General features: G+C 33.0%; 1 protein-coding gene across 5 annotated transcripts in view; it reads left to right on the forward strand.

The window, feature by feature from the left end:
• The window catches only part of Piezo (piezo), a 31,572-nt gene extending 6,998 nt beyond the window's left edge, over positions 1–24,574 (forward strand). Inside the window, exons 3-39 of one of the 5 annotated variants that reach the window (XM_071719948.1) lie at positions 2,778–2,993; positions 3,238–3,473; positions 3,711–4,142; positions 5,126–5,248; positions 6,504–6,621; positions 6,697–6,806; positions 6,871–7,137; positions 7,265–7,591; positions 7,962–8,107; positions 8,199–8,348; positions 8,568–8,698; positions 8,796–8,938; positions 9,021–9,197; positions 9,281–9,791; positions 9,873–9,968; positions 10,048–10,490; positions 10,708–11,110; positions 12,587–12,649; positions 13,008–13,153; positions 13,723–13,899; positions 15,260–15,547; positions 15,630–15,706; positions 16,442–16,519; positions 17,461–17,541; positions 18,249–18,525; positions 18,600–18,763; positions 18,843–18,986; positions 19,077–19,244; positions 19,448–19,595; positions 19,707–19,921; positions 19,989–20,147; positions 20,215–20,341; positions 20,570–20,979; positions 21,192–21,493; positions 21,560–21,797; positions 21,929–22,156; positions 22,565–24,574. In XM_071719948.1, the coding sequence (XP_071576049.1) occupies positions 2,778–2,993; positions 3,238–3,473; positions 3,711–4,142; positions 5,126–5,248; positions 6,504–6,621; positions 6,697–6,806; positions 6,871–7,137; positions 7,265–7,591; positions 7,962–8,107; positions 8,199–8,348; positions 8,568–8,698; positions 8,796–8,938; positions 9,021–9,197; positions 9,281–9,791; positions 9,873–9,968; positions 10,048–10,490; positions 10,708–11,110; positions 12,587–12,649; positions 13,008–13,153; positions 13,723–13,899; positions 15,260–15,547; positions 15,630–15,706; positions 16,442–16,519; positions 17,461–17,541; positions 18,249–18,525; positions 18,600–18,763; positions 18,843–18,986; positions 19,077–19,244; positions 19,448–19,595; positions 19,707–19,921; positions 19,989–20,147; positions 20,215–20,341; positions 20,570–20,979; positions 21,192–21,493; positions 21,560–21,797; positions 21,929–22,156; positions 22,565–22,676 (7,631 nt within the window). In that variant the 3' untranslated portion in view covers positions 22,677–24,574. Of the gene's footprint in view, positions 1–2,777; positions 2,994–3,237; positions 3,474–3,710; positions 4,143–5,125; positions 5,249–6,046; positions 6,095–6,503; positions 6,622–6,696; positions 6,807–6,870; positions 7,138–7,264; positions 7,592–7,961; positions 8,108–8,198; positions 8,349–8,567; positions 8,699–8,795; positions 8,939–9,020; positions 9,198–9,280; positions 9,792–9,872; positions 9,969–10,047; positions 10,491–10,707; positions 11,111–12,586; positions 12,650–13,007; positions 13,154–13,722; positions 13,900–15,259; positions 15,548–15,629; positions 15,707–16,441; positions 16,520–17,460; positions 17,542–18,248; positions 18,526–18,599; positions 18,764–18,842; positions 18,987–19,076; positions 19,245–19,447; positions 19,596–19,706; positions 19,922–19,988; positions 20,148–20,214; positions 20,342–20,569; positions 20,980–21,191; positions 21,494–21,559; positions 21,798–21,928; positions 22,157–22,564 lie in introns of all 5 variants that reach the window. The other 4 variants (XM_071719950.1, XM_071719951.1, XM_071719953.1 and 1 more) reach the window with 4 other exon arrangements.
• The last annotated feature ends 2,155 nt before the right edge of the window (positions 24,575–26,729 follow it).

Raw genomic sequence — 26,729 nt, forward strand, 5'->3', positions numbered from 1 at the left:
GTATTTCTATAATCGTTGCAATAATTAAATAATCTAAATATGCAATATAAAATACGCGAAAAGAAAAATGAATAGAACAGATATATTTCCGATAAAATCCACATGGACATGGATACGTTGTTTTAGGGAACGTGTCTAAGCGGCTCGAAGAGTATTCTAAAATTAGGAAACAGGCGCTTGACTGGTATATCCGTATCAGACGAGGGCAAGACTTGCTAACTTTGTCTAAACAAACATTCGACTTCAACATATCAAACATATCACACGTAAACGTAAAAAATGAGTTCTAAGAGTTCTATTATCAAAAGGATATTTATACTTCAATTAAGCTTGTTAAAATAAATTTTTTATTAGATGTGTACACGACACATCATAATTTATTACAATATTTTGTAAATGTCTGCTCATTCTTTGAATAAAAATGTGATAAATAAATAATTATGACAAAATCTAAAATAATGATAAATTATATATGCTGAGATATTATATAAAAATAATATAATATTATAATTTTATTTATTTTTATTTTTCAATAAATTTAGCTAAATTTTACTTTTTACATTGATAATCATCTAACAATATTATCGAAATAATGAAAATTTATACATTTATTTGTTTATTTAAATACATTGTACAAATATATTCAATATTTTACGAATTAAATGTAACGACATATAATGTAAAGAAGTTACGCACAATATGAGAAGTATAATTTATTATTCTGCATGATTATATAAAATGTGTTATATTCTATAAAAACGTTTAAAGAACATTAAAATTTCGTGCGTGCGATCTCTCTATTTTCGAAGCCAGTTTCGTGATACAGAACCTTCCATAGGCTTGAAACTTTGACCTTCTTCAAAAAAAAAAAGAAGATTTATGATAGCAGAGATACAATGTAACGTTTTTGCTACAATCATTATTGCGCATGTGAATCGTTAAAATTTTACGCAAGTAATTAATGCTTTACATTTCGACCATTTACTTCGCGAATAAAAATTCGTTAATATCGTTGCAACAACGTATAGAAGAATCGATAACTAGCTCATATAATTCCTTAATAGTTATATAATTGGTTATTAATTTAACAGATATATAATGGTGTATTAATATTTAAAGCAAGAGAGAGAGAGAGAGAGAGAGAGATAGAATTGCAGTAATTTGCCAGAAATATTAAAGATGTAAAAGAATAATAAATTAAAGTAAGAATTATAAATTAAATATTATTACAAAAAAAAAAGAATATTAGAGTGTGCATTACATTAATATGTGCACAAAAATATTATTTTAATTTATAAAATACCTACAGTTGTTGAAATAATTAGCGAAATCGTGCACGTTTGTGATGAGCTTCACTTGGCAGCGACACAATGTCGTTATTTATGTGTGTCGTGCAAATATAACATGTGCCACGAATAGGATGACTAAGCTGCTAGCTAGAGGTGGCGCCTGAAAATAATACAATATTCCTACGAATGTTCGAAAAGTTCAAATAACGTAAATTTTAATATGTTACATGTAACATGTATATTTAGATCAGCGAGCAAACAGTTAGTTCGTGAAACATTTGTAACGTTCCATGACGCGAAAGTAATTATCGTCGACAGAGAGAGAGAGAGAGAGAGAGAGAGAGAGAGAGAGAGAGAGAGAGAGAGAGAGAGAGAGAGAGAGAGAAAGCATAGAGAGAGAGAGAGAGAGAGAGAGAGAGAGAGAGAGAGAGAGAGAGAGAGAGAGAGAGAGAGAGAGACTAAGTTCCTACGATTCGCATTAATTACCAGCACATATGTGTATGCTCTGGCAATATACCGGGTGTTTATTTAATAACATAATATATCAAGTTACATATACATATTTTGGAGAAGCGAAATATTAGAATACTTAATCTTTTAAATTAAAAGATCTTTAGAATATATTTTAGAATATAGATATATGGATCAATAATAAAAAGCAAAGGTCTTGACGAAATACTTGGAGGGGTTGAAATGTCATTTCCTAGGAAAATCCCATCATAATAAGTGACCTTTTCACAAACGTAGAAATAACTATTACCGCAGCTTCATGTGGTTTATGTGAGCTGTTATAATATGTCTTATCGAGGGAAGGTCTTCTAAGAAGCCTTTAAAATGAAAGTGGAGTAACCTACTTTATAAGTACTTAATAAAATAATTGAAATAGCATAATAACAAACACTCCATAAATCTCTCTAATAATCTCTAAATATTCTAATTTAAATAAAAATGTATTACAACAATTTTCTTATAGCAAAACATATTCCATATTTATCGGATTTCTATACTTCTCATATTTAATATCTAAATCTTTTTCTGAAAACGTCGCTATCAAAATTTCTAAAATTCTAAAATTCCTCGAGGAAGAGCAAATACTCGACTAACTATAGTTGCTTTCCATTTACACGCAAGTGATACTGAGTCACTCATTATGTATTTTGCACAATCAGATAAGATACGTCATTTTGTACTTACCTGCTTATTTTGGTGACAAAGCTATTGCATAACAATACAGATTCATAATCTCACTCTTTTAATGTGAGTCTATTCATTATATACATATATTTACACTCATTAAAGCACGGTCTCGATTGTGGGTAAAAACTCAGTTGAATCTCACTTGCCAGCATGCAAAAAGAACGTGCATTCAGCTGAGTTATGACGTCACAAGTGAGAATTATCTGAGTTTTGATGTAAATGGAAAGCAACTTATATTGAAATACTAAGAACAATTAAGCTACATCATAGGGATGGGTTTCAATGTTATAGGTACGATATGGCGACCAACGGGATTGTCGATCGTCTATTTGGCACTTATGCTTTATTCTCCGATGGTTCCAATACCGACGCACAAAACCATGACAGGCCACACGGGGATATACCTGAAGATTTGCATTTGTCTAGCGTTTCTTGTAGTCATATCACAGATCACCTTTCACATTGTTCTTTTGTCACTACCGCCCTACGGATACTTTCTACAAAACTGTAAGCAACACTCTATCCTAAATATTATGTTACACTTAAAACAAAGCTTGGAATTATTGTCCTAATGAATGCCATATATAATTGCACTTGCATACATAATATTTTTGGTTGTCATATGATAACACATTCGATCAAGCATTATATAGAATGTAAAATAAAAATTTTAAAAATACTCAAAAACCATATAGAATTCTTAATCAAAACTAATTTTAATCCTAAATACAAGCCAACAATATATTTTTAGGCGAGTTTATGGAGAAGCTCTTCAGGCACATAGGCTTTATCAGATTAGATAGCGCATCTGTATGGGAAGTATTTTACTGGCTGGCGCCAGAATTCATAGTCTTACCCACCGTACTTGCCATATATTTTATATCTCGTTTCCTTACACAAAGACGTATCAGCGACGAAGAGGAGGAAGCTGCTCTTCATCAGGAAAATAATCCTCAACAACAGAAAACTGATGACAATACTACGAAGGTAATTATAGTCTCGTACTGCGCAAAACGATGTTTAAAACAAAACGAAAAACTAGATGCAATAATTAATATAAATATGCAAAAAATACCATTTCTATTGTCCAAGTCATTCAATCTAGATCGACCTAAATCGACTCTAGCTTAAACTACACATTTGAGCTACATTTTTGCACAAAAAATCAATATCTGACCAAAGATAACTTAAGATAACTCACGCCTACGCATATCCACGATTCAGATAATCAATTTCCTGGGAAGTATCGGTACCTACGTTGTCCTGGCGTCATTATGCTGTGTCGCGGCCTTGAAGCCTTCGATAGAGGCGGCTTTCTACTTTCTGGTGTTCCTCGGCGCCGCTACGTGCTGGGCAAGCAACAGAGAACTGCGCAAAGGATTTGCCGTGATCTGCAGGATCATCATGGTCATCGTAATCGTTCACATCGTTATGTTGCTCGCCTACCAGAACGAATGGCCGCAGGAGATCATTCCGGTATCTGGTACTTGGTCGCGCTACCTGGCCCTGACTGCAGTTTATCATACCAATTGCACCGACCCGAGAGATGTGGAGTATACAGATGATGCCGATTGGTTGATTTACGGATATGCTTTGAGATTGTTCTGGCTCTACTACATCCTCGCATTGCAGGCGCAATTTCTCAGTAGTAAACCGGTAAGTTTACATATATATTTTTATTCAATGTAAAAATTCTACAAATTTAGAAATTATAAAGCGATATAATTAATTATTAAAGAAATTAGAATAGTATATACATATGTATAAGGATATTGCTAGCTAATGTTAGAAATTAGTATTTGTACCATATATTTCATTGTCTAGAATTTTAGTACTAAATTCCTTACGTTAGAGTTATTTTAATTGCTATATTATTAACGCAATTATTTTTATATTGAAAGAAAAATAATTGGATATAAGTAATTTCTGTAGAACAGGACATTTTTTCGTATATTATCTAAATTGAACATTTGGAGTTATGATTAATAAGATTAAGGTATATTATAGAATATAGTGATGGGGTTCAATATCTCTTTATGTAGTCTACACAATATACTAAATTATTAGAAATAGTATATCAAACAACACTTTTCCTTATCGAAGCTTCTTTTAAAACTTGGAGACTTTATTATCCTAAGCTATATATGCTATCAGCCTGTCGCATAGAACGCAATTAACCCACTTGTGGATAAGGGGTAATTAACATTAACACTGCAAATAACAGCTGATCGCCTAACAAGGTCTTTGAACTAACTTAAATGTATCTGAACTACTGAAGTCGTTAATACATGATTAATGCTTATTAAATGAACCATAAAAATAGAATCGCCAACTATTGAACCAGTCATACTTTTTGTAAAATTACAAAGATATCTTCATAATAGTATATTAATTTACCGATAATAATTTATTATGTTTTATATATAACATAATAAATATATATTTCGTATTCTAAAATTACTTTTTAATAAATAAAAAAACAAAAGCGTTGTTCAGTTTTTATAATTTAAGAAAACTCTCCGGTATCTAGAAAATTTCGCGAATGTTTAAATTTTATATAAATTTTGGCGATTCTGTTGCTTTTTATTCGTGAAAAGTTCTGTTGAAAATATCTTGCTTGTACTAACGAGGCGTTACAGGCTAAGGAAGAGAAACGATTAAGCGGTAGACTGGAGAACCTGGACACTCCATTGTCTAGGCACGTGTCCATCAGACGCAGGACACCTTCGCAAAGATGGCAATCAGCGCGACGTAAGGCTCGTGTAAGGACTCGTTCCATATGAGAGCCGATTATTGTTGATATTTCTACATATTTGTAATTTCGCAACTTTGCCTTTGTTCTCAGCTGTATTTTATTTCAGATTCTTGTCTTACTGATATGTACCGTATTGGATGCCAAAAATTTATATGAAATTTTTTATTTCTAGCTTATTTTTTAATTGTTATGCACATTTAATTGTTATGCCATTTTAGTAAAAACCTTACTAATTTCTCAAAACTTTCCAAAGTGTTGAATTTTTAAATATACTGTTTATGCATTTTTGGAATTTACTGTATCTTAACTGCATTTATTTTGTACAATATAATTAAATTTTCGTTATATTAACATTTTCAGTAAAAATTATCATTAAAGTCTTTCAGTTTCTTAATTTCCTAATAACAACTGTTTAATCTTTTATTCTTTTAATATTTTTATATATTTTCATAATTATTTATTGTAATATTTTTCATAATTTTCTCTCCTCAATTCCTATTAATTAGATCTAATTTTATTTATTATTTTCCTTAAGTTATCTAAAATATATATTATAACAATGTTATAATTAATATTGATTGTGTAGAAGCTATTAACATTAGTTGTGCAGCTTTATTTATCAGCAATCTGTATCTAACAAGTTCTCTCCGAGAATTAATCTTTTGTAAAAAACTGTTTCGCCTATTTTTAAATACTTTCCATGTTCTTATTTGCTGTCGCCTTCCAGATGTGCAGTTGTTGTTTAACGCTGAACAAAACCGTTTTCCGTTTGGATGCTGCTATGTTTAGTTTGCCATTGTTTTAGAAGCCGGTCGTAGATTCATCGTTAGCAACGATCGACGAACGAACACCTGTACGTATACCAATGAATATGCATGATTAATTAAATATTCACTAACAATATACGCCACACTTCTGCATGTGATACAAATAAATTTCGCTAAATTGCTCGAGATTCTATTCGAGCAAATAATCTGGTGTGCAGTTGCAATTATTAACTTCGCACATAATTTTCACACACGCAATCATCATTGTTGACAAAATTTTAGCTAACATTAATAAACTGGTGAAGGTAAATGCATGTGTTTCATACATTTTGCATGAAGTTTGCTATAGTCATAGGAAAGTAGAAAAATATTAATTTAGCTTTTAGCATAATGTGAGAAACGTAGTGATAAAAAGTTTATAGAATAAAATAGTTTTATAAAACTACTATTAAAAAAAAAGTATTTAAAAAGTAAAATATTTCATTTACTGTTTAGCTAATGCGATTTGGATCTGGAAGAGCGGGGCTTCTTCAGGATTCCACTACCGGAAGTATCATCGTCAATCAGGATGGCCAGCAGGACGATAACATACAGATGCAGAGTCTCAGTGAAGGTAATGGCGTAAATGTTAAAACATACGATAAACTGTCTTATGCAAAGCGGTTAATTAATGATTTTTATAAATTAGGAACGCCTGATGAAACGCCGGGCGTCGTTGAGCAAATAATTATGGCAGTGTATTCGATCTTCCAATTAATAGTAAATTCATCATATCTCGCTACAAACATATTAATGATGGTAAGTATCATAGAATAAAAGTTACAAACAAACAAACCGATTATTTTTTCAAATTATTTTTTAGACGTGGAGCATAATGTATCACAGCTGGACAACATTCGTCCTGCTTCTGTGGGCACTTATTCTATGGATATTTCCCAATAAACGTGCTTCCATGATGAAGTGCTCTCCCTTCATCGTGTTCTATGCGACCCTCTTACTTCTCGGACAATATGTATACAGTATGGATCTGACCGATGAAGAATTGCCGAGAGTAGTAAGCGGCGTAAAGATATCTGAAATTGGTTTCAGCAAAGCCGACGAACTCGGCCGCTGGCATCTTATAGTTAAGGTACATATTAATATCTCCTGCGAATAAGAAAATCTAAATTCGTTCAAAAGTAAATTAACACATTCAGAAACTGTTAGGTATTATATACCTTAAAATATTATTTAACGATTAATTTATTCATTTACAGTGCTTATTCATATCAATGTTCTGGATCACTATGAGGCAATACATGGCAGAACGAAAGCAACAGCGACGATCTTCTGCTCTGAGAGACATGGTAGCGCCGTTACACGTATCTGTCTCAACGGCCACAACCGCCATGAGTCATGAGGCACCGGAAATCAAGAGCAAATTTATGAAAGATGTCGGAAAACTATTGCAAGACCTATTGACGAGATTCTGGATTGCCGTCGTAGCAATCATGCTGTTCATCTGCGGCATTACGGGCGAACGCATGACTATGTTCAGAATCGTTTACATGTCGCTATTCCTCATCTTCGTCATTACATTCCAGGTGTTATATTGATTTATGCATGTTTTTTCGAGATTTATTAATAAGACTTATGTCCATTTCTATCAACGCAGGTTAATTTTAATCTTGGTTTAACTTCCTGTCATCTTTTCCTAGTTCTAAAAGTTAGAAAAAGATAGAAAGTAAGTTAAACCGAGATTAAAGTTAATCTACATTGGTAGAAATGGGCATTAGGGCCGATTTCACAGTCTCCGATTAACTTGATCCTCCGATTAAACTCACTCTTCGTCTCTTTCTAAGAGGGACAGTTGGAAAGAGATGCAGAGTGAGTTTAATCGGAGACTGTGAAATCGGCTCTTATTATTATAGAAGCTTATTAATGCATCATAAATATTGAATTGTAAAATTTCAGATATCGTGGATAGCATGGAGAAAAATGATGTACATATTTTGGGTAACTGTCATTGGATATTCGATGGTCATGCTGATCCTCGTTTACACCTACCAATTTCAGAACTTCCCAAAATATTGGGAGTATCTCGGTATAGATCAAGATTTGTAAGTAATGACTATTTAATTATTATATCTCATTTGTTAGACATTTAGATTTTCCAGCAAACGCGTCTATCTTCTTTTCTTCTCATTTCAGGCAAATGGACATTGGGTTGGAAACTTACGAGATCAAAGTCCTGTTTGTGAGATTGTTGACGCCAACATTTTTCGTTATCATCACAGTACTTCAGATTCATTATTTCCACAAGGATTTCCTCGAAGTCACCAATATTGATAGATTTATAGGGTTCGTGAAAAAGATAATTATCATTATACTGCGTATTCCGTAAAGGTCGTTTTAAGCGTAACAACGCTTAAGAGTAAATTCATTTTAAGACAAAAATTATTACTATTAGACCGCAATATTTTGGTATTCAGATTTTTGTTTTAAAATGATCTCAAGAATTTATGCGTTATTACAGTCTTTACAGAACTACATTTAAAAATGCCTCTTTATTAATTTTAGGCCCGAGAGTTCATTTAGACGCTCCAGTCTAGGATATTCTCCCAGCTTAAATATTCCAGTATCTTCACCAACGGATGTTACACTCGCCGAAGATGAGAAACATACCATGTACACATTGAAACAATTAAAACGTATGCTCTTTATTTATTTTATTTTGCTATTTTAGCAAACTTTTATTATATTTTAACAATTATTATTAATAATAAATGTTTTCGGAATTAATTACAGAAATGTCAAAATTAGAAAGAATTGCGCTGTTACGAAACGTGACAAAGCATCTTATTAATTTTTACAATTACACCTGGCTCTTCCTTGAAATACACATGCAGAAAATTGTCTTCATTTCATTTGTTCTTCTGTGCATCAACGACGTAAGTAGTTATTACAATCCACGCACGTTTTTAAAATTGAGGACTAACATTAATTATACAATTAAATATATATTTGTTTTAGGTATGCGCAATAAACTTCGTTTTCATCGTCGCCGTAGTCATAATGATCAATTTTAAAAGAAACATACAGATAAATTCAATAAACGTGATGGCCGCGATAGTATCGCTTCTAATAGTCACCAAGATGTTATATCAAATTAAATATATTAATCATGATAACTGGAATGTCAACTGCACGGTAAATTAAGAATCATTTGCCTTATTACGATAAAAAGCGCTTTCTTTTGGTTCGAATAAATATATCATTCTAAATAATTTTAGATCGATGAGGGCCATCAGCAGTACACTAGTAACAATACTGTTTACAATATAGCCGAATGGTTTGGAATGAGAAAAGCAATTCCGGGTGGACTTCCAGATCTGTTGAAAGGCTACATCGGCATCGTTACTGTGACGACTTTCAGGAAAATCATCAGAATCCGTCAATGGTTTCATCGCCATAATAAAGGAGAATCATTAGATACTCCTCAAGTAATGTTCCCAAGCATCACCAGAATGGATGCTGACAAGGGAATACCGGAGTGTTTAAAGTTCCTCTTCAACTATGGTTTCTATAAATTCGGCCTCGAGATATGTCTCATTGGAATTGTCACCCTGATCGGCACGCGATTGGACTTTTACTCCGTTTTGTATAGCATGTGGTTGCTATTATTCTTTTCATTGAAAAGGAAAACTGTGGCACGAATTTGGCCCTGCTTTCGAACTTTCGCCATAATTCTTCTACCTATTCAATACGCAATTGTTGTGGCTCCACCTTCGTGGCTTTGTATAGGTAATACGATATATTAGGTAAATGGAGTCCTTTGATTAAATGAAGAAAAACGATAAATGACTTTTTTCGGATTTGTTTTAGATTATCCTTGGAACAATTCTGAAGTGATGAGAAGATTACAAGAATGGATGTATCTTCCCGATCCAGATTTTCCACCAAATTCGAGAAAACTGATTTGTAGGTCCGACGGAACTTAAAATTTACAGAAAAATTTTGCGATATTTTTGCATAATATTTTCTTTTATTTTGTACTCAGGTGACTTTATCTTGCTAATGATGATCGTGCGGCAAAGTCTAGTCTTTCACATTGAACAACAAAGTTTGCTGCCTGGCAAGGAATTTGTGGCTGGGCACAATTATTCCGTTTTCCAAGATATGGAAAAACCAAATTTTGTGAATCCCGTGAAGGATTACGTGTCGCACATTCATTCATGGTTGGACGTAATTAAACGTGGTGGCATGATGAGTCTCATGTGGGTGACCCTGTCGATTATGTTCTTGGCTGGAACGAAAAGAACGAATCTTTTTTCGCTCGGCTATCTCATAGGAGCATTCATATTCCTTTGGCAAGGGAGTAATTTTTACTTGAGACCAATGAAGACAATCTTGAAATGGTGGAACATGTTGATCGGGTACAACGTCATTGTTATTTTCTCAAAAGCTCTTCTTCAGGGTGTGGGTTGTGTCCTCATTAAAGATGTAAGCTTTTCTCAATAATGTTCGCCAGTCATATGTAAAATTCGATTCTTAATTAATATTTCTTTAATTAAATAAAAGAATTTTGACCATTTTGGATTTTACTTAGAATAATTGCATAAAAATATGATTTAAAAAGTGAAAAATTAATTAACACGGAACACATAACAACTATAAAAAAGTAAAAAATGTAAAAATTATTAATTTGTTTTAACACTAGCTCGAACGTTCAGCCTGTTGGCTGGTGCAATTACTGGGTATAGCATGCCTGAAAAAGTTCAAGAGCTCCACTGAACTAATGTTGGATCCCGCCAAGTGTAGTGTCACTAGTGAAGACATCGGCATGGTCTGGGACGGATTATGTTTCGCCTTCCTCCTGATGCAGAAACGACTCTTCAAGAGTTACTATTTCTTCCATATAGTGGACGAGACGAAAGCCATGAGCATTTTAGCGTCTCGCGGCGCGGAACTGCTTGAAGAACTGCATCAGAAACGTATAGAAATCCAAGAGAATATAGAGAAAACCGTTTTAGAAAAATTAAAGTTCAAGATGGACAAGATCAAGGCTAATCAACAGAGGATACAGGGACCATCTTATAAAGAACCTCAGACTCACAAAGTCGGTAAGACTTTTTTTTTTTATATACACTGTAAATCTTATATAACATTTAAAAGAATATGTTTTATCGAAGTGATCCTGAAGACAACTTGAATATTTCGTCATTTGATAAGCGATCATTTTAGAAGATTTTACCTGAGACACGAAGTATCTTCAGTTAGACACCGAATATCACTGAATATTACTTTCTTTTAAAAAATCTCTGAGTTGCGTTTCAATAATTAATTACTGAATATATTTACGACAACTATTCTTGATGATTTCTCTTTTCGTCGTCTCTGCCATTCCGTTGTTCTACCATTTATCATTTACTACGTGCAATATAACGCCCAATATATCTTTGATGCATCAAAAAAGAGAGACAAGCACCGCTGGCAAGAACCTCCAGCGTAAGCTCTTGCATATCCTCGGATCACACGCCCCCGCAAGGATATCAAACGCCTCTGGACGAGGACGGTGACGAACCACCCCCGCTGACGCCACGGGCAGCGTCCTTATTGCAGGCGCCCACGCCGAACTCCGCCGTCATGACGGTCAGCCTCGAGGGCTACCTCGAGCCGGCACGTATCTCGTTCGGTTCGCCACCCAGTAGCGAGCTAAATCCTCGAGGACCGTCGCCGGACGAGACATTCCCGGTATTCTCGCCTCCGCCTTACGATCGAGGCCCGGCCGATCGATCGCTAACGTCTTCCATGCGGCATCGGCGTCAATTCAGCTTGCCAACCGGGCCGACGTGGATGAACAGCGATCCGCGCCAGTCGATCATCTCGACGGCCTCCCGTTCCCCGCACTCGCATCACACGTGTAAATCACTCATCGACAACGGTGTTCACGTCGCCAGTGTGCTACTGTTACCTGTACATACGCTTTTCTACGCCTGCACATCTAGATTTTCCGCGAAACACTTTACAGCGTCTGATGTTCGTCTCGTCCTATTAGAAGCGATTTCTAAATAAAATTCTAAGTCTCTCTTCTTTAAATAATAGAATATATTGTGTGACAAAATACATTGAGCTAAGACTTAGCTCAAGATACATCCTTGTATATAAATGCTTATTTACAGGTTTGCTTAATGCGTATTTTTATGAAGATCGATACTTCATACAGTTTCATACGTTTCTCTGTTTCTTTCATTCATTTTTTATATTAATTCTTTCATCTTTCCGTAATAATTTTATTACTACTATTATTTCTTTCATCGTGATTAATCACTATATTTGTTATTATTTTATATTTCTTAAATTTTTAATCTTACTATAAGTAAACAAAAATTCTAAAAATTTTTTCTATAAATAACGAAGAACTGTCTTACATTTACTGATAAATTATAATTTCTTAGCAATCAACAATGGAATCGAAGGATCCAATTCTGAATAATTGATATAATTTATATGTGATATGCTGTAATATATCACGTGTTCTGTATCAATAGCTTTTTCATTTTCTATATCTTTATTTTATTTTTGTGTCTTTCTATTAGATGAACTCTATCCAGGAACACGGCCATTGTACAAAATTCGTTCACCGAAGACCAACAGAGAGGGTAAATGTACATTTTTTACAGCTGAGCATTGTTCTAACAGCCAATGTTCTCATCCCAGATCCATAATTTTATTTGTATATAAAATGTACAGTCTAATGTACAGTTAAAAGTAGCTGATGTGTTAATGAATTATATATAGTTGATCTATTGGCATTTTCATGTATATTTGTGCGTTCTTGTTTGATAGAAGTATCATGATTATATTTCGATATAATCATCAAAAATTATAATATACTATCCACAAATTACGCTCAAACGTCTTTGCACCCTTTTCTAATTATATCGTTGTCACTTGCATGGCTTTTGCTTACGTAAGAAAAGTAATAATTTATTAAACGATAATTCTTTTTGCAATTAGCGATCAGATCCGGCGATTACTACATGTTTGATGATCTGGATGACGACGATGTCACTGATCTTATTCCTGTCAGCGAGATTGAAAAGAAGGAAAAAGAACGCCGCCGTGAGCATGAACAACGTGGGAGGAGAATGACTGTTTCGGAGGTAAATAAAGTTGAAAGAAACGTATGTATCACGTCAAAATCATCTTGTTTTTTATTTTAATGATTCCAGTATGAACTTGAATGACTCTATGCTGTGAAATTTCTATCCAAACAAGAATTTCTTTGTTAAGATTCACTAATCCCTCAATTATGGTCCGTCGAAGTGTGGTTTGGAAATATTTCGAATATCATTTATATTTACGTAAAAAAGTTTGTTATTTATTGTATTTATAAAAAATTGTATGCATATGTATATACCGCAATTTTATATTGTTAAAAAAATGAATCCACATAAAAGATATTTTGAAATTTTCCCGAAAAAGTACTTCGAATGGACCACTATGAAACCGAATGGAGCATCTTTTCGTGTGATAATTGCAGCCAAAAAATCTCTTCATCATATGTCGTCATTACTCATATCTCTCTTTCGCTCTAAGTCTACGCATTGTGTCAGCCCTCTTCTTTCTCTCTCTCTCTCACTCTCTCCTCCTCGGAGGGACCACGCACTTCCGGGCCGACAACGATGGCACGAAATCAATCGATAGAACTGACGCGTAAGTCTCCTTACAGTTGATGAACACGCTGATTAAGACAGACATTGAGGTCGCGACGCATGTCGCCATGTACGGGGGAACAGAAAAGGACGCCCTGAGACTCCGGCGTAGAAGCGTACCTTTGACACGGAAGAAATCGTCCATGTCATATCTGAGCGCTCGCTCCGAGACCGACACTGCTATGGCCACCGATGTGAGACATCCCGATTCCGTTTAAAAGGCTGCATGACCGCTGCGGGCATTCGCCTGCCTATAATTGTCTTTTTACCCCTGTATTTAATAATATATTGTCTTTAAAGCCGAATTACTGAACAGAAGGCAGATCTCACCGTTGGTGAAATATCCGACACTCTTTTATGGGAAATCTAATTCCACATATGAAAAAACACATGTAACATAGCAATGAAATCACGTTAGCTTAAAAAAAAATTTCATTTGATTTTGTTTTTATCACGATAGACACTGAAATATTTATTTTTGTCTTTTGTTGAATCCCTGTTTGAGAAAAATCAACTGCAGATTGCCTCCTAAATAAGATTCGGTCATTGGCTATTGCTTTCTATGGATTCGTTTTGCACCACTTATTCTGTGCTAGTACATTCTTCTTGTACCACTTATATTATTGCTTTTTCGTTCGTCCGCGATAAAGCATTCTACTTTCTGTGCATCTCAATTTTATTCAACAATTAGTTTATTTTTTGCAAATTATATTAACTTGCTGTGATGTAATTATTTGGTTATGATGCAATAACTATAACTCTTTTTATTATATTATTTTCTTCTTAACATCTCTTTCCAAATCTTTTTAATATATAATTTATAAAATATTCTTAATTCAGTGTAATTTGTATTTTAACAAAAACTTTCTGCTATATTTTTAATTATTTACCGTTTCTTTTTATTAAATATAAGTTAACACAGTAACACGTAATACAAAACAATCACAGCAGCGAATTCTATAACAATGGCAAGTGGATTGTTCTTTTACATTTGTACAACGCTTTTAGCGCTCGATGATACATCTTCTTCTCTCACAAACTCTCGGCTTCGTAGAAGCAGTATTGGAAACAAATTCTTGCTGTCGTCTTTATCGTCTTCACATCGTTTAACATAATAATTATTTTTAATTAATTTATACATGTTGTAATCACAGAACAATGGTAATGGTATTTTACTGATATATATGTATATTTTATATGAAAACTTATTTCATATTTTTTACATAGTCCTTGTGATCACGTCATGCTTTATTGTACGCTTATTGTACAGTAAGGATAAATATACAAGAAATATTTAGTAATTGAAGTTGAAAAATATAAATCTTAATTATAATAAAAACCTATCGATGTTGTGCATAAATTAAATTTGAAATTATAAGAAAATTGCTTTATTTTGTTCGAGATTTTTATAGAGATACAACTTAATTATTCGATGCACTTTACATGCACTTACGCATTTTCCTCAGCAGACTTGATTTATTTCAAGCACATGGTCACGGTTTAAATACGAAGCAATCTTTTTCAATATATAAAACTAATTGTAAACTTAATCAGGGTCCCGATCGAACGAGTCTCACATCAGTAGAGATGGAAACGGAAGAGAAAGACGCTACAGACTTGGCTAAAACACCAGAACCATCGGACACAGAAGATGAGAAAATAGAAGATAAGGACGACAAGAAGGAAGAGGAACAGAAGAAAGTCTCGTTCTCCACATACTTCAAGTTTCTCTTGGTGATGATTAACAGCACTCTAACTTCGATGACGAAATACCTAAATCGATTCTCCCACGACTACAGATATATCCGCAAGGTTTTAGCGAAAGAAAAAAAGGACCTGAAGGTACATATATCATTATTTTAAAAAACTAAAATTAATTTGCGTGAATAATTTTTTTCGGTAGTACAATAATTATTATATTTAGGCGAAACCGGACTTTAAAATGGGAACGCGATTAGGAATCAACCAAATGTGGCAGCCGATACCTCTAATGCAGGAACGGTAAGTTTGCTCTCGTATAAACTCTTACACAGTCATAACACTAGAATGTATTATGTTTATTTAACGAAATTGAGGGACTGTATATTTATTACTGTTAATTCCACAAAAAATTGGTCATCTTTTCGTTCTTTCTTTTTAGGAAAATTTATTTTGCTTATTGTTTAGTTACTTTAGTTATAAAATTCTGCTTTTATAGGATTATTAATTAATTTTTCGTGCTTTTTAAACGTTAACTTGTACATATGTAGTTGCATAAATTATTTTGTACTACTGGTATTTATATGTATATGTTTGTTTAAACAAACATATACAATTACTACTTTTAAAAAAGCCAATTACTTGTAAATATATTATATGCAACGTAATATTTTTTATTTTAATTCTATTCTTTCTGTATCTTTTAATACTTTACCGCACAATGTAACATTTATAAATTATATAACTCAACTTTTTTAATTTATTTTTATGGCTGCATAACAGTTAGCCATTCATTATTTTAAAAAACTGCGGTAAAGAATTAATTTTTGCTATTTAATGTTGCAAAGCATATGTCAAAATTAGTCAGCGTCAGAAGCACTTGTAACTCGTGCTTCTTTGATGTCCCATTAGATAATAAATCTTTAAGAAATCACATCTTTTAAAGAAGGTGTGTAAGTGTAAAAAAAATGGTTTGAGCGATTTCTAAACTAAAATGAAATACGTAGATGCTAGTAGTAAGTGTGCTCGCTGTGACAGATCAGCTACAAACGGCAATACAGAGGAGCAGTATGATCCTGGAGAAGGTCCGAGCCAACCGGAGCAGCAAGGTGAAAGGTAAGGGCTTTTATTTTGTGCAAAATGCTTTAATAAATGTATTATGTATCTAGTTTATTGTGTGTGTGCATCTAACTAAGGTGTTCCTTGTACACTTATTATACCAAACTAATACTAATATCGAGTTATCTTTTCATTCTTATAATAATTATTTACATTACAACTAATTTTGTGGAAAGAAGTTAACCTTTTATCAACTTTACTTGTTTACGTTTGGCATAGCAACAATAAATTATAACGTCACCATCTTTGCCTTTTTCATTTTATCTGGAACATTTTTCGTTATTTATAACAATTTGTTAAATAGTATAAGGAATTTAAGTTTAATTGGAACGGGAAAGAAATATCTAAATTGTAGGTATATGGCATAACTTGTTAGAATAAAACTTAGTTTTATATTTTATATTTTAATTACTATTTATAACTTTTTGTTTTTTAATAAAAATAACTTTAAATTTGGTCAAAAAATCAAATTCGGGCAAAATTTGAAGAAGACTTAAAATTACATTTGACATGATCGAACACAAACTCAAGTATTAAACTACAGTGAAAAGATCAGAGCCCTATTTTGAGAAAAATTACGTAACTGAAATCATGAGTCCTTCGGAACGTGTCATCTTCGTGATGTAAGATGCATTTCATGGATTATTGGATCAGATCAATTGCCGTAAGTCCCATGCTTGTGATATAACAACAAATTTTCAAATTTACAAGTACAGCCAAATCTTTTGGTGTAATATCCTGAATACATCTCTTTTAATATTTGCTTTTTTATAATTTATTTGAATATTTCTCTCCCTCAAATTTGCCATTATTATCTTCTTCTCTGTGATTGGCAGAATTGATAATATATTGTGTTTAGAACCTTGATAGAATTCTTTACCCTCGTAACACATTTGTATGAAATAAACGTAGAAAGAGCGTCGTGTTGTTTGTGTCAGGAAGGGGAGCTCACTGGCAGTGCCGCACATCCGAATTCTGGCGCCGAGTTTGGAGCGAGGATTGGACATGTCCTCCTCCAGGTATCGAAAATGTGTCGTGAAACCCAGGCATCTCAATGTGTGTTCGGCTTTTTACTATTTTGTAAATGCACTGATCATACGCCTCTCCTCGCATGCGGCACGTCAGTTAAGATCCTTTTATATTTAATTGCCCGCTACCTATATTTTACGTATTACGTTTCGTGGGAAAAAGGATCACTTCCTGACACGATGAGAGCAATGACCAAGAAATTGGCATGCGATGAGCGTGTGTCACTTTGACTATTGTACAACTTTGTGTAAAACTTTGATTATTGTGAACGACGTCCACTGACGAACACATTAATGTTGTCGAATGTCTTCAGCGTTTTCAGGTGCGCAGATTTCATGGTTCCTGAACTGGGCTTTAAATGTGCTTTTGATATCAATTTCTCTGAGAAGAAAGATGCATCTTTATGTTTTATACATTCTGTATACTGTTTAATTTTGATATCAAAAATTATTCTTGCGTTTGCACAATACAAAAATTATTCTTCTAAAATAATTTTTATAAACTTTTTATTTGAGTGACAATTTTACATATTTAAATGTATTTCTATTGTAAATACATTAAGATCTTCTATATTTCAAATAATTTTTATTCGTTACATGTATACGTGGCAGATCATCTTTCTTCTATATAAATTTATATGTTGGATAATTTATTTAGACTACAAAACATAATTAACTTGGAGATTTTATGTATGCAGCACACTTTTCTCGCAAGCCTTGGCAGTCCAACAAGACGAAGAAACTGGGGAACTCTCAGAAGTGGATCAACCGCCCATCATACAGCTGGCATCGTCTATCTGGTTTGGAATTTTGGCGCATTCCAGTTTGCTTTGTTACTTTATGGTATTTCTTCATCAAATTAAGAATGCGTCTGTGCTCTCGACACCATTGCCGCTTATGGTGTTCTTATGGGGTTCTTTGACGATCCCGCGACCCTCCAAAACTTTCTGGGTGACAATGATCGCATATATCGAGGTGAGAAGCATATTCCATTAGTTTGTGTCTAAATGTATATACAGAACCCCCGACGTAATGATCGCAATTTTTAGGCAATTGTCATAATAAAATGCATTTTCCAACTGGAATTGATTCCCTGGAATCAAAAAGCTCAAATAAACCATCCATTGTATGAGCCAAGGATTATTGGTGTTCTAAAAAGACCCAATTACGCTCTATGGGATTTATTGCTGCTCCTTATGTTATTCTTCCATAGGTATGAATAAAAAGATATAAAAATGAAAACACATGCAAGAATATTTCATAAAGAATAATGCCGTATGATTGGTCTACAGATTTATGCTAAAATCCTTGGGTCAATGGACATCTGCATCTTTGAAACCACGGAAAGTTATTCTTACTCAGTTAACTGCGGTGCCATCGAAGCCGCCACCTTCAGACAAAGAACAAGAAGAGTCCGGCAAACAGGAAGAAACCGAGTACGTTAGAATTTCTATTTAAAAATATTTATGACATGTAAAATTTTGATGTCAATAAATGTATCATAATTATTTTTTAATGTGCTACAGTTCTCATGCAGAGGTAAAAGAATCTCAGAGACGATCTTTGAGCATTCATGCGTCGGATGACGCAGATGGTTCTCCACCCATAACAGATGAGAACAAGAAGCTGGTGGCTGTACAAGGACAAGAGCATCCTCGTAGTAAATTTCCTAAAACAGACGCCATGAATATGGCGTAAGTGGCTAATTTATTTAAACATGTCTTATCTATTTAAGAATTATGTATTAACTTCAAAGTAAAACTTTTATATTTACTTGTAATATTTTACATATAATAAGTCAAAAAAGAGATACAATATTTTTTAAAAAAAGTTTTAATATATTTTTAGATTGCTCTCTTTATTTTATTAAATCCAATTATATTTTCAAATTTTGCAGAGTCACTAAACACGCTGAACCAATGAAAAGCTTCTTTAAGCGAATTATTGATCCAGCTGGCAAAGAGAAAACTAATGTTTACGCCTACATGTTCCTTTGTGACTTCTTTAATTTCCTTCTGCTCATTTTCGGATTTTCCGCATTTGGAGTAAGTATACATGGGGAGAGGAGAGACTTTACAAAATTATTAATATTTATATAAATAAAATTTATTATTATTTACCTAAATAATAATATATTGTACATTCTCTAATTTCAGACTCAACAAGGCGATGGCGGAGTAACAGCTTACCTTCAGGAAAATCGAGTTCCTATGCCTTTCTTATTGATGTTATTATTACAATTCGCTCTAATCGTTATCGATAGAGCCCTTTTCCTTCGAAAATCTATTGTGGGGAAGTTAATTTTCCAATACTGCTTAGTATTCGGTATTCATTTATGGATGTTCTTCATTTTACCGAGCGTAACAGATAGGTAAGAGATATCACATTATTTTTCTTTTTTAACGTTTACATTATGTACAGCATATTTACAATTACAGACAATTCAACGATAATATTTTCCCGCAAATTTGGTATATGGTGAAATGCTTCTATCTTTTGCTAGCGGCTTATCAATTGCGACAAGGATACCCGACTCGAATATTGGGTAATTTTTTATGCAAAAAGTACAGCATCGTAAATTATGTTTTATTTAAAGGGTTAGTAAAATGTTTATTAAATATTTCTGTTATTTATATTACTTTCATCTAACAAGTTACTTTGCAGATTTATGTTAATTCCGTTCCTCTTTGAACTTCGGGCAGTGATGGATTGGATTTGGACTGACACGTCCATGAGTGTAATGGACTGGTTTAAGATGGAAGATATTTTCGCTAGTATTTATCAAATCAAAGTAAGTTTTATAGGAAATATAATATACAACGCTTTAATTCGGAATAAACGCTATTGTTTCAATTGTTTTAATGCAAACATTTTTATTTCAATCTTCCACATAATAGTTATACGAGAACTACGAGAAGATATATAAATAACTTCTCTCGCATAAAAATATTAAATTACGTAATATACCCCAAATATATAATACATGAAAATTATAATGTATTATTCTATAAAATTTTAGTGTATGCGAGGAGTCGAATCAGACTTCCCTCAACCTCGAGGAGAAAAGAAAAAGCAAATGAGCAAGTACTTGGTAGGCGGAAGTTGTCTGTTGCTCATAATTGGCTTAATCTGGTTCCCTCTACTTCTATTTGCCCTTGGTAGCACAGTTGGCACGTCGAACTTGCCTTACGATGTATCCATGAAAATACGAATTGGTCCATACGACCCCATCTATTCCATGTCGGCTCAAGGCAGTTCTATCGTCGAATATACGGAAAAACAATATAAAAATCTTACTACAGATTTATACGGAACGGAGAAGTCAGCTGTAACTTTTTTCGAAAATTACATCCATTCTGATGTGGCTGCAGTAAGATTCGGTACTTTCTCGGGAAAACTTTGGGATATTTCCCCACCTGATAAAGAAAGGTTTGTTTTATATATGAAAATGATTATTGCTTTTAATGATAATTAAATCTTCTAATAATTAATTAAAAATCTAAAAATGTACGAATAATAAAGCCTGATTAGTTAATAAAAAGTTAACTCTTTTAAAAAAGAATTAACAATATTAAATGATATTGATAGTTTTATCTTACACAAACATTTTGAAAAAAATATTTATCATCATCTTTTTTCAGATTGAAAACAGAATTGGCGTCTAATACCACGAAAGTAACTGTACACGTGGAATGGACAGTCTCTAGGAGAACAGACGCCAAGGACGCCTCTGGGATCACTACGACGGTTCGTGACATAGAATTGAAACCGTTTGTGAACGGACAGTTCAATCCTATAAGACAAACATTGGTGGACATGTTAAGCGAGGATTCCGGCGCAACGAATGCGACAATAGTATTGAAAAGCGCGTTTCCGAAATTCCTCAAAGTCACTGCTAGAGATACCAAAGTTGTACCACAATTAATGCAACCGCTAAAATTGCGTAAGTATAATTGAACGCTATCAAAGCAGACATAAAAAAATGAGAACATTATCTATACGTTTCTAGCAAGAAATCCATTTGACGAAGAAGACAGCTATCTCTACAGAAACATGAGTGTTCAATTATCAACGAACAAGAGTTGTTGTGCTCATCAACAATGGTGGATGGTTCGCGAGGTATGCACGGACTCTGCGTACACCGATTTTTTGAGCAGGATACCACTAAACAACTGCACGAATATCATGATGTTTCTATTCAACGACAAAGCTTTCCCCGAAGGCTTAAGCTTCATCAGCGGATTTGGGTAAATTTAATAGTAAAATAACTTACGTTTTTATAGACTTTCTTATAACAAAATTTTACGAAGAATTACAACAATTTTATGAAATTGTTATTATAATCCATATTAATTGAAAATCGCATAACTACAAACAGGATCCTAGGATTATATACCACGGCAGTAATAGTCATAAGTCAAATGATGCGGAAAATCGTCAGCGATATGGCGCCCAAGATTATGTTCGACGATTTACCTTACGTCGACAGAATTCTTCGCCTCTGCTTAGATGTTTATTTGGTCCGCGAGAGCGGCGATTTATGTCTCGAAGAAGACTTGTTTGCCAAATTGATCTTCCTCTACCGATCACCGGAAACACTAATCAGGTTAGATTTTACACTATATTTAGATTGCGGATATTATTAAAATCTTGCAATTTTGATTATATATAAAAGTATGATTGGTCTAAGATGCATGACAAAGACATTGACTAAAAAATAAAAAACTATTTTGCAGACAGAGTAGCAATTAACGAATGACAGTCAATGACTAACAATCAGTTAAGACATGATTTTATTTCCAGTTATAGCCGTATGCAAATGTTTATTTGACTGTATTATTTTCATAGTTATACTAATGAGACACATGCACACACACACATAAGTACACATACACACAACGATGCATAAACAAGACATGAATTAACAGACGTGAATTAACATACATGAATTAATAGACATAAAGAAAAAATTTATTTTTGAATAAATACGATTGCAAAAAATTGTTTTTTTTAGATGGACGAGACCGCCCGAAGAAGGAGAGCGAACTGATAACGAAGATGAAGAAGGAGAAGAAATAGCGGATGAAGAAAGAAGACAAGCGGAACCCTCATCTCATCGCGACTGAATCTTGGGAAATAACAGAAGTTCTGAAATAATTAATATTTTGTATGCGCATTGTGCGCACCAGATGATGCTACTTGGAAAATTTCAAATTTGGAATGCATTATTCCTTCAAGGTGATTTTTCCTTCAGGATGGATAAGACAATATTTATAGTGTGGAGATTATTATTTTTACTTTAAATTGCTAGAAAATACGGATAGATATCCAGGTCAAGATTAACCAAAGAATTGGACGAAAAAATTGAGCGGTATTTCAAGCTTGAAAGATACTTTTGGATTTTGTACTATGATAAACTTATATTACTCATATATGTATGTTATATTTCTCTTTCATGAATAATGATTCATATTCTTCTTTTGGAAAGAATCGTAAACTTTTCGGAAAATATTCAAAGAAAGCTCAATTAATAGATTTTGCTGAAAAATCAACTGCCCTATCAAAGTTTCGTGATACGATTTTTTATTAAAATGTTACGAACATCTTAAAAGTATATATAAAAAAAAATATATCTTGTAATATAATTTAGTGATTTATCTCGATGATGAAAGTGATGTGGTGAAACAAGTTTGCGAATACTAATATCATGCATATATTTTCAAATTTAAAGGAAGTTTTTGTCTACATGAAACTCAGAAATTTTGCACGAGACTATTGATCATAAAGTAGATATTAATTATGTAATTTCCAGATAGCAAAACTTGAGTATGCAAAATTATGCAAACATATTGCTGAAAACAATTTATGTATTGCCACAAACATTGAGTAAACATGAATCGTACCTCCGTCTAGGATTCATAATTATGGTATTTTTATAGCAAAGATATGTAAATTGTTTCCGTCAATAATATGTAGACTGTTGCTGAGCATTTGTGGACGCAGCTTTATTATTTGCGCAAACACTCGTCACGAATTTGAGCACATATTTCGTAAATATGATAGGCGTTTTGCTATCTGAATTGTTCTTATGTTCACAATTCGTTCATTTGTTACAACAACGACATAACTCAAAAGTTTTCATTTTCGAATTGTTTGCAAAAGAAGGGTGAACATTCAATATACTGAATAAAGAGTTAATATATAACTAGACATTTTTGTTCCTCTACAGTCAGTTATTGCATCAAAATCGCATTTAAAAGTATGACATTAAAAATTTTAATAATTCAAAACATTCAAACTTAGTTTTTGGAAAAATTCGTTTTCTGAGTTGTCATTGTAGCAAATAAACGATTGTATATGTATATACAAATATTTTATATAATTATTATGTAAATGGACTATATCATTTTTAAATAATTACGAAATGACAGATTCTGTTTGATTTCTGCAGTCAATCAAATTTTACTAATAGATTTTGTTATATTTATGCTGGCATTTTGCCGACAAAATTTGTAGAAAATATTTTGCAAAATCTATTTTTGAAAAAAATTTTGCAATCTATTTGTTTATATTAAGCAAATTCTGTTTAAATCCATTAATTGATGCGCATTTAATCACATATGCATTAATATTTTTTGCAAAAAGTATTTGCAAAACATTAACGGTGGCATCGTGAATTTTTAAAAATAAATTTATCTATCAATGGACGGTACAATCTTAAAATGCTTTTATTGTCGAAGTTTGTGTGCTTAGTGAAATATGTGTATGTTTCTAGATTGTGCATTTAATTAAAATGACTTACGATTATTCGTAAGACATTGATCATGAATTAATCGACATGATGATTTCTCAGTCGTTTTTATACGTATTTTTAGTTGCAAAAGCGTACAGCCTTGCAATTTGGCTAATTTGCCAAAGATGTCCACACTTTAAGTATTTAATGAGAAATGTATGTATCGCAAGAAGAGAATGTTTATATTGTATATAAATATGTGTATGAAAATATAGCAGCTACTTGATGCAATTTCTTAAGACATTATTCCGAACCTATGTATACCAATTTCGAAAATGGATGTACTGGCGGTAGTGTACAGAGGGTTTCGACATACACACACACACACACATGTACACAACCCGCAAGGGGAATTGATCCGCGCAATTCCTTGGGCCTAACAAACCCAAGGATTGTCCCGAGTTCCCAACACCGCGGGGACACACACACACACACACACACACACACACACACACACACACACACACACACACACACACACACACACATACATACATACTTCCGGACATTTTTTACTAATATGATTTCTCGACATTTTGGAACATTCTAAACCTATTTCCATCAAAATCTCGAAAAAAATTTTTTTCACCATCACAAAGATTTCTCTATGAGGAAGCAAAATGACTATTTTTACTCAAAAATGCATAACTCTTCCATTTTTTCATATTAAGAGCTAAAAATTTAACTTGACACTCTTGAGATACAACACTTTAAGGAAAAAAATAGTTTGATAATGGTCGTTTCACAAAAGGTATTTATTTGGGGAGTTGAAGAGACGAATTTCAGCCAAAAAAGTACTACTTATTTTTTCAAAGTATGCTTGTTTTTTCCATTGGTTTTTGTCATCAGTGTGTAGAAAAAGGTAAGTCCATCATGTTGTACAATATTTAATTTTTTTTTTTCAAGAGCGTATAATATTATTCCGGTTTTATTAGATAGCGTATCAATTACGGCCTCGGCCCATACGCCAACAGCTGCTCGAGGAAAATCGTGAGAATAATTTGGACAAAATTCCCTGATATTTTTCATTTATTTTTCTATATTAATTAAGTAAAATTTATTTATCTAATTTATTTATTATTTATTTATTAGATAAGGCCGTAATTGATACGCCATCTAATAAAACCGGAATAATATTATTTGAAACGTTCTTGAAAAAAAAATTGAACATTGTACAACATAATGGACTTATCTTTTTCTACTACACACTGATGACGAAACCCAATGGAAAAAAATCTCAGGAAAAAATTCTTTGAATAATTATAGCTGGCACACTGGGGTCCCTGATGGCCCCGATTCATTTCATTCGATTGTCACAGTTACATTAACGCTTTTAAAATTACGCTCTATACTCCAGGAGGAAAAGGGTTCTTCGAACTAACAAGACATGGTGCCACAAGTACCATTTTCGTACTATAGGGGGGTTTAAATTAGAGCTGAACTAGGCTGGAGCGTTTAATACCCCACAGTGCCAGCTAAGGGTTAATATAAAAATAATGAAAGTAAATTCACTGCAATTAATGATTCACGTTTTCTTTATGCTAATAATATATTAGCATCAAGAAGATGTGAATCATTAATTGCAGTGAATCTTTTAATATTCTTTGGTATCTCTCTTTCTTTTGCTTGAATTGTCCCTATCATACTATATATAAAGTTATTCTTCATGTTTTGCTCTTAGAAGCACTGAAGTGAACCGTTTATTACAAGTAAGTTTTTTCTTGTTTAAGTGTGATGGAGAACTCACCACCAAAGTACAAGTATTTCTGTGAATCATCCTGTACATAAAGACGCGTCGTGGTGACGGGACGATGGGATAACAGCGCATTATGACGCGACACACAGTTTTACATCAAATTTAACACTCCTGTATTTAATCAGAAATCTTTTTCAGGAGAAGAATTGTGCAGACACATTAAAAAATTATATATCTTTTTATTAACCCTAGGTTACTCTATCCCTATTTCTTGTCTACGTCCATTACTACTATGAATCTGGAAATATCTTTATCTGTTCATATCTCTAGCAAACATTAATATTTTTTACCTTCTTTTTTAGAAATCGAAATACCAAAACTTAAGGATGTATGTGTGACAATCTCAAAGCATTACCAAAAATCAAAAAATTTCATAGATTGTTCTATTATTACGTCTAAGTATCTGTGTAAAATTTCAGCACAATTCTCTTACTGGTTTAAAAGTTATTGTAATTAAGGATGTATTGGAGATATTTCAAATATATTCAGAAAGTGCTGTAAATTGTTTCTAAATTAAATTGAAAATACTCTGTAATTTTAAAGTTATTTAAGAGTTATTTAAGTTCAAAGTTGATAAAATTAACATTATCCCTTATAGAGAATCGACACTTTGCTGTGTGTGTGTGTGTG

This window comes from Temnothorax nylanderi, unplaced genomic scaffold (assembly GCF_030848795.1).
Source record: "Temnothorax nylanderi isolate EJ_2023f unplaced genomic scaffold, tnyl_v1.0 TNYL_tig0317_pilon, whole genome shotgun sequence".
In the NCBI taxonomy this organism is placed as follows: Eukaryota; Metazoa; Arthropoda; class Insecta; order Hymenoptera; family Formicidae; genus Temnothorax; species Temnothorax nylanderi.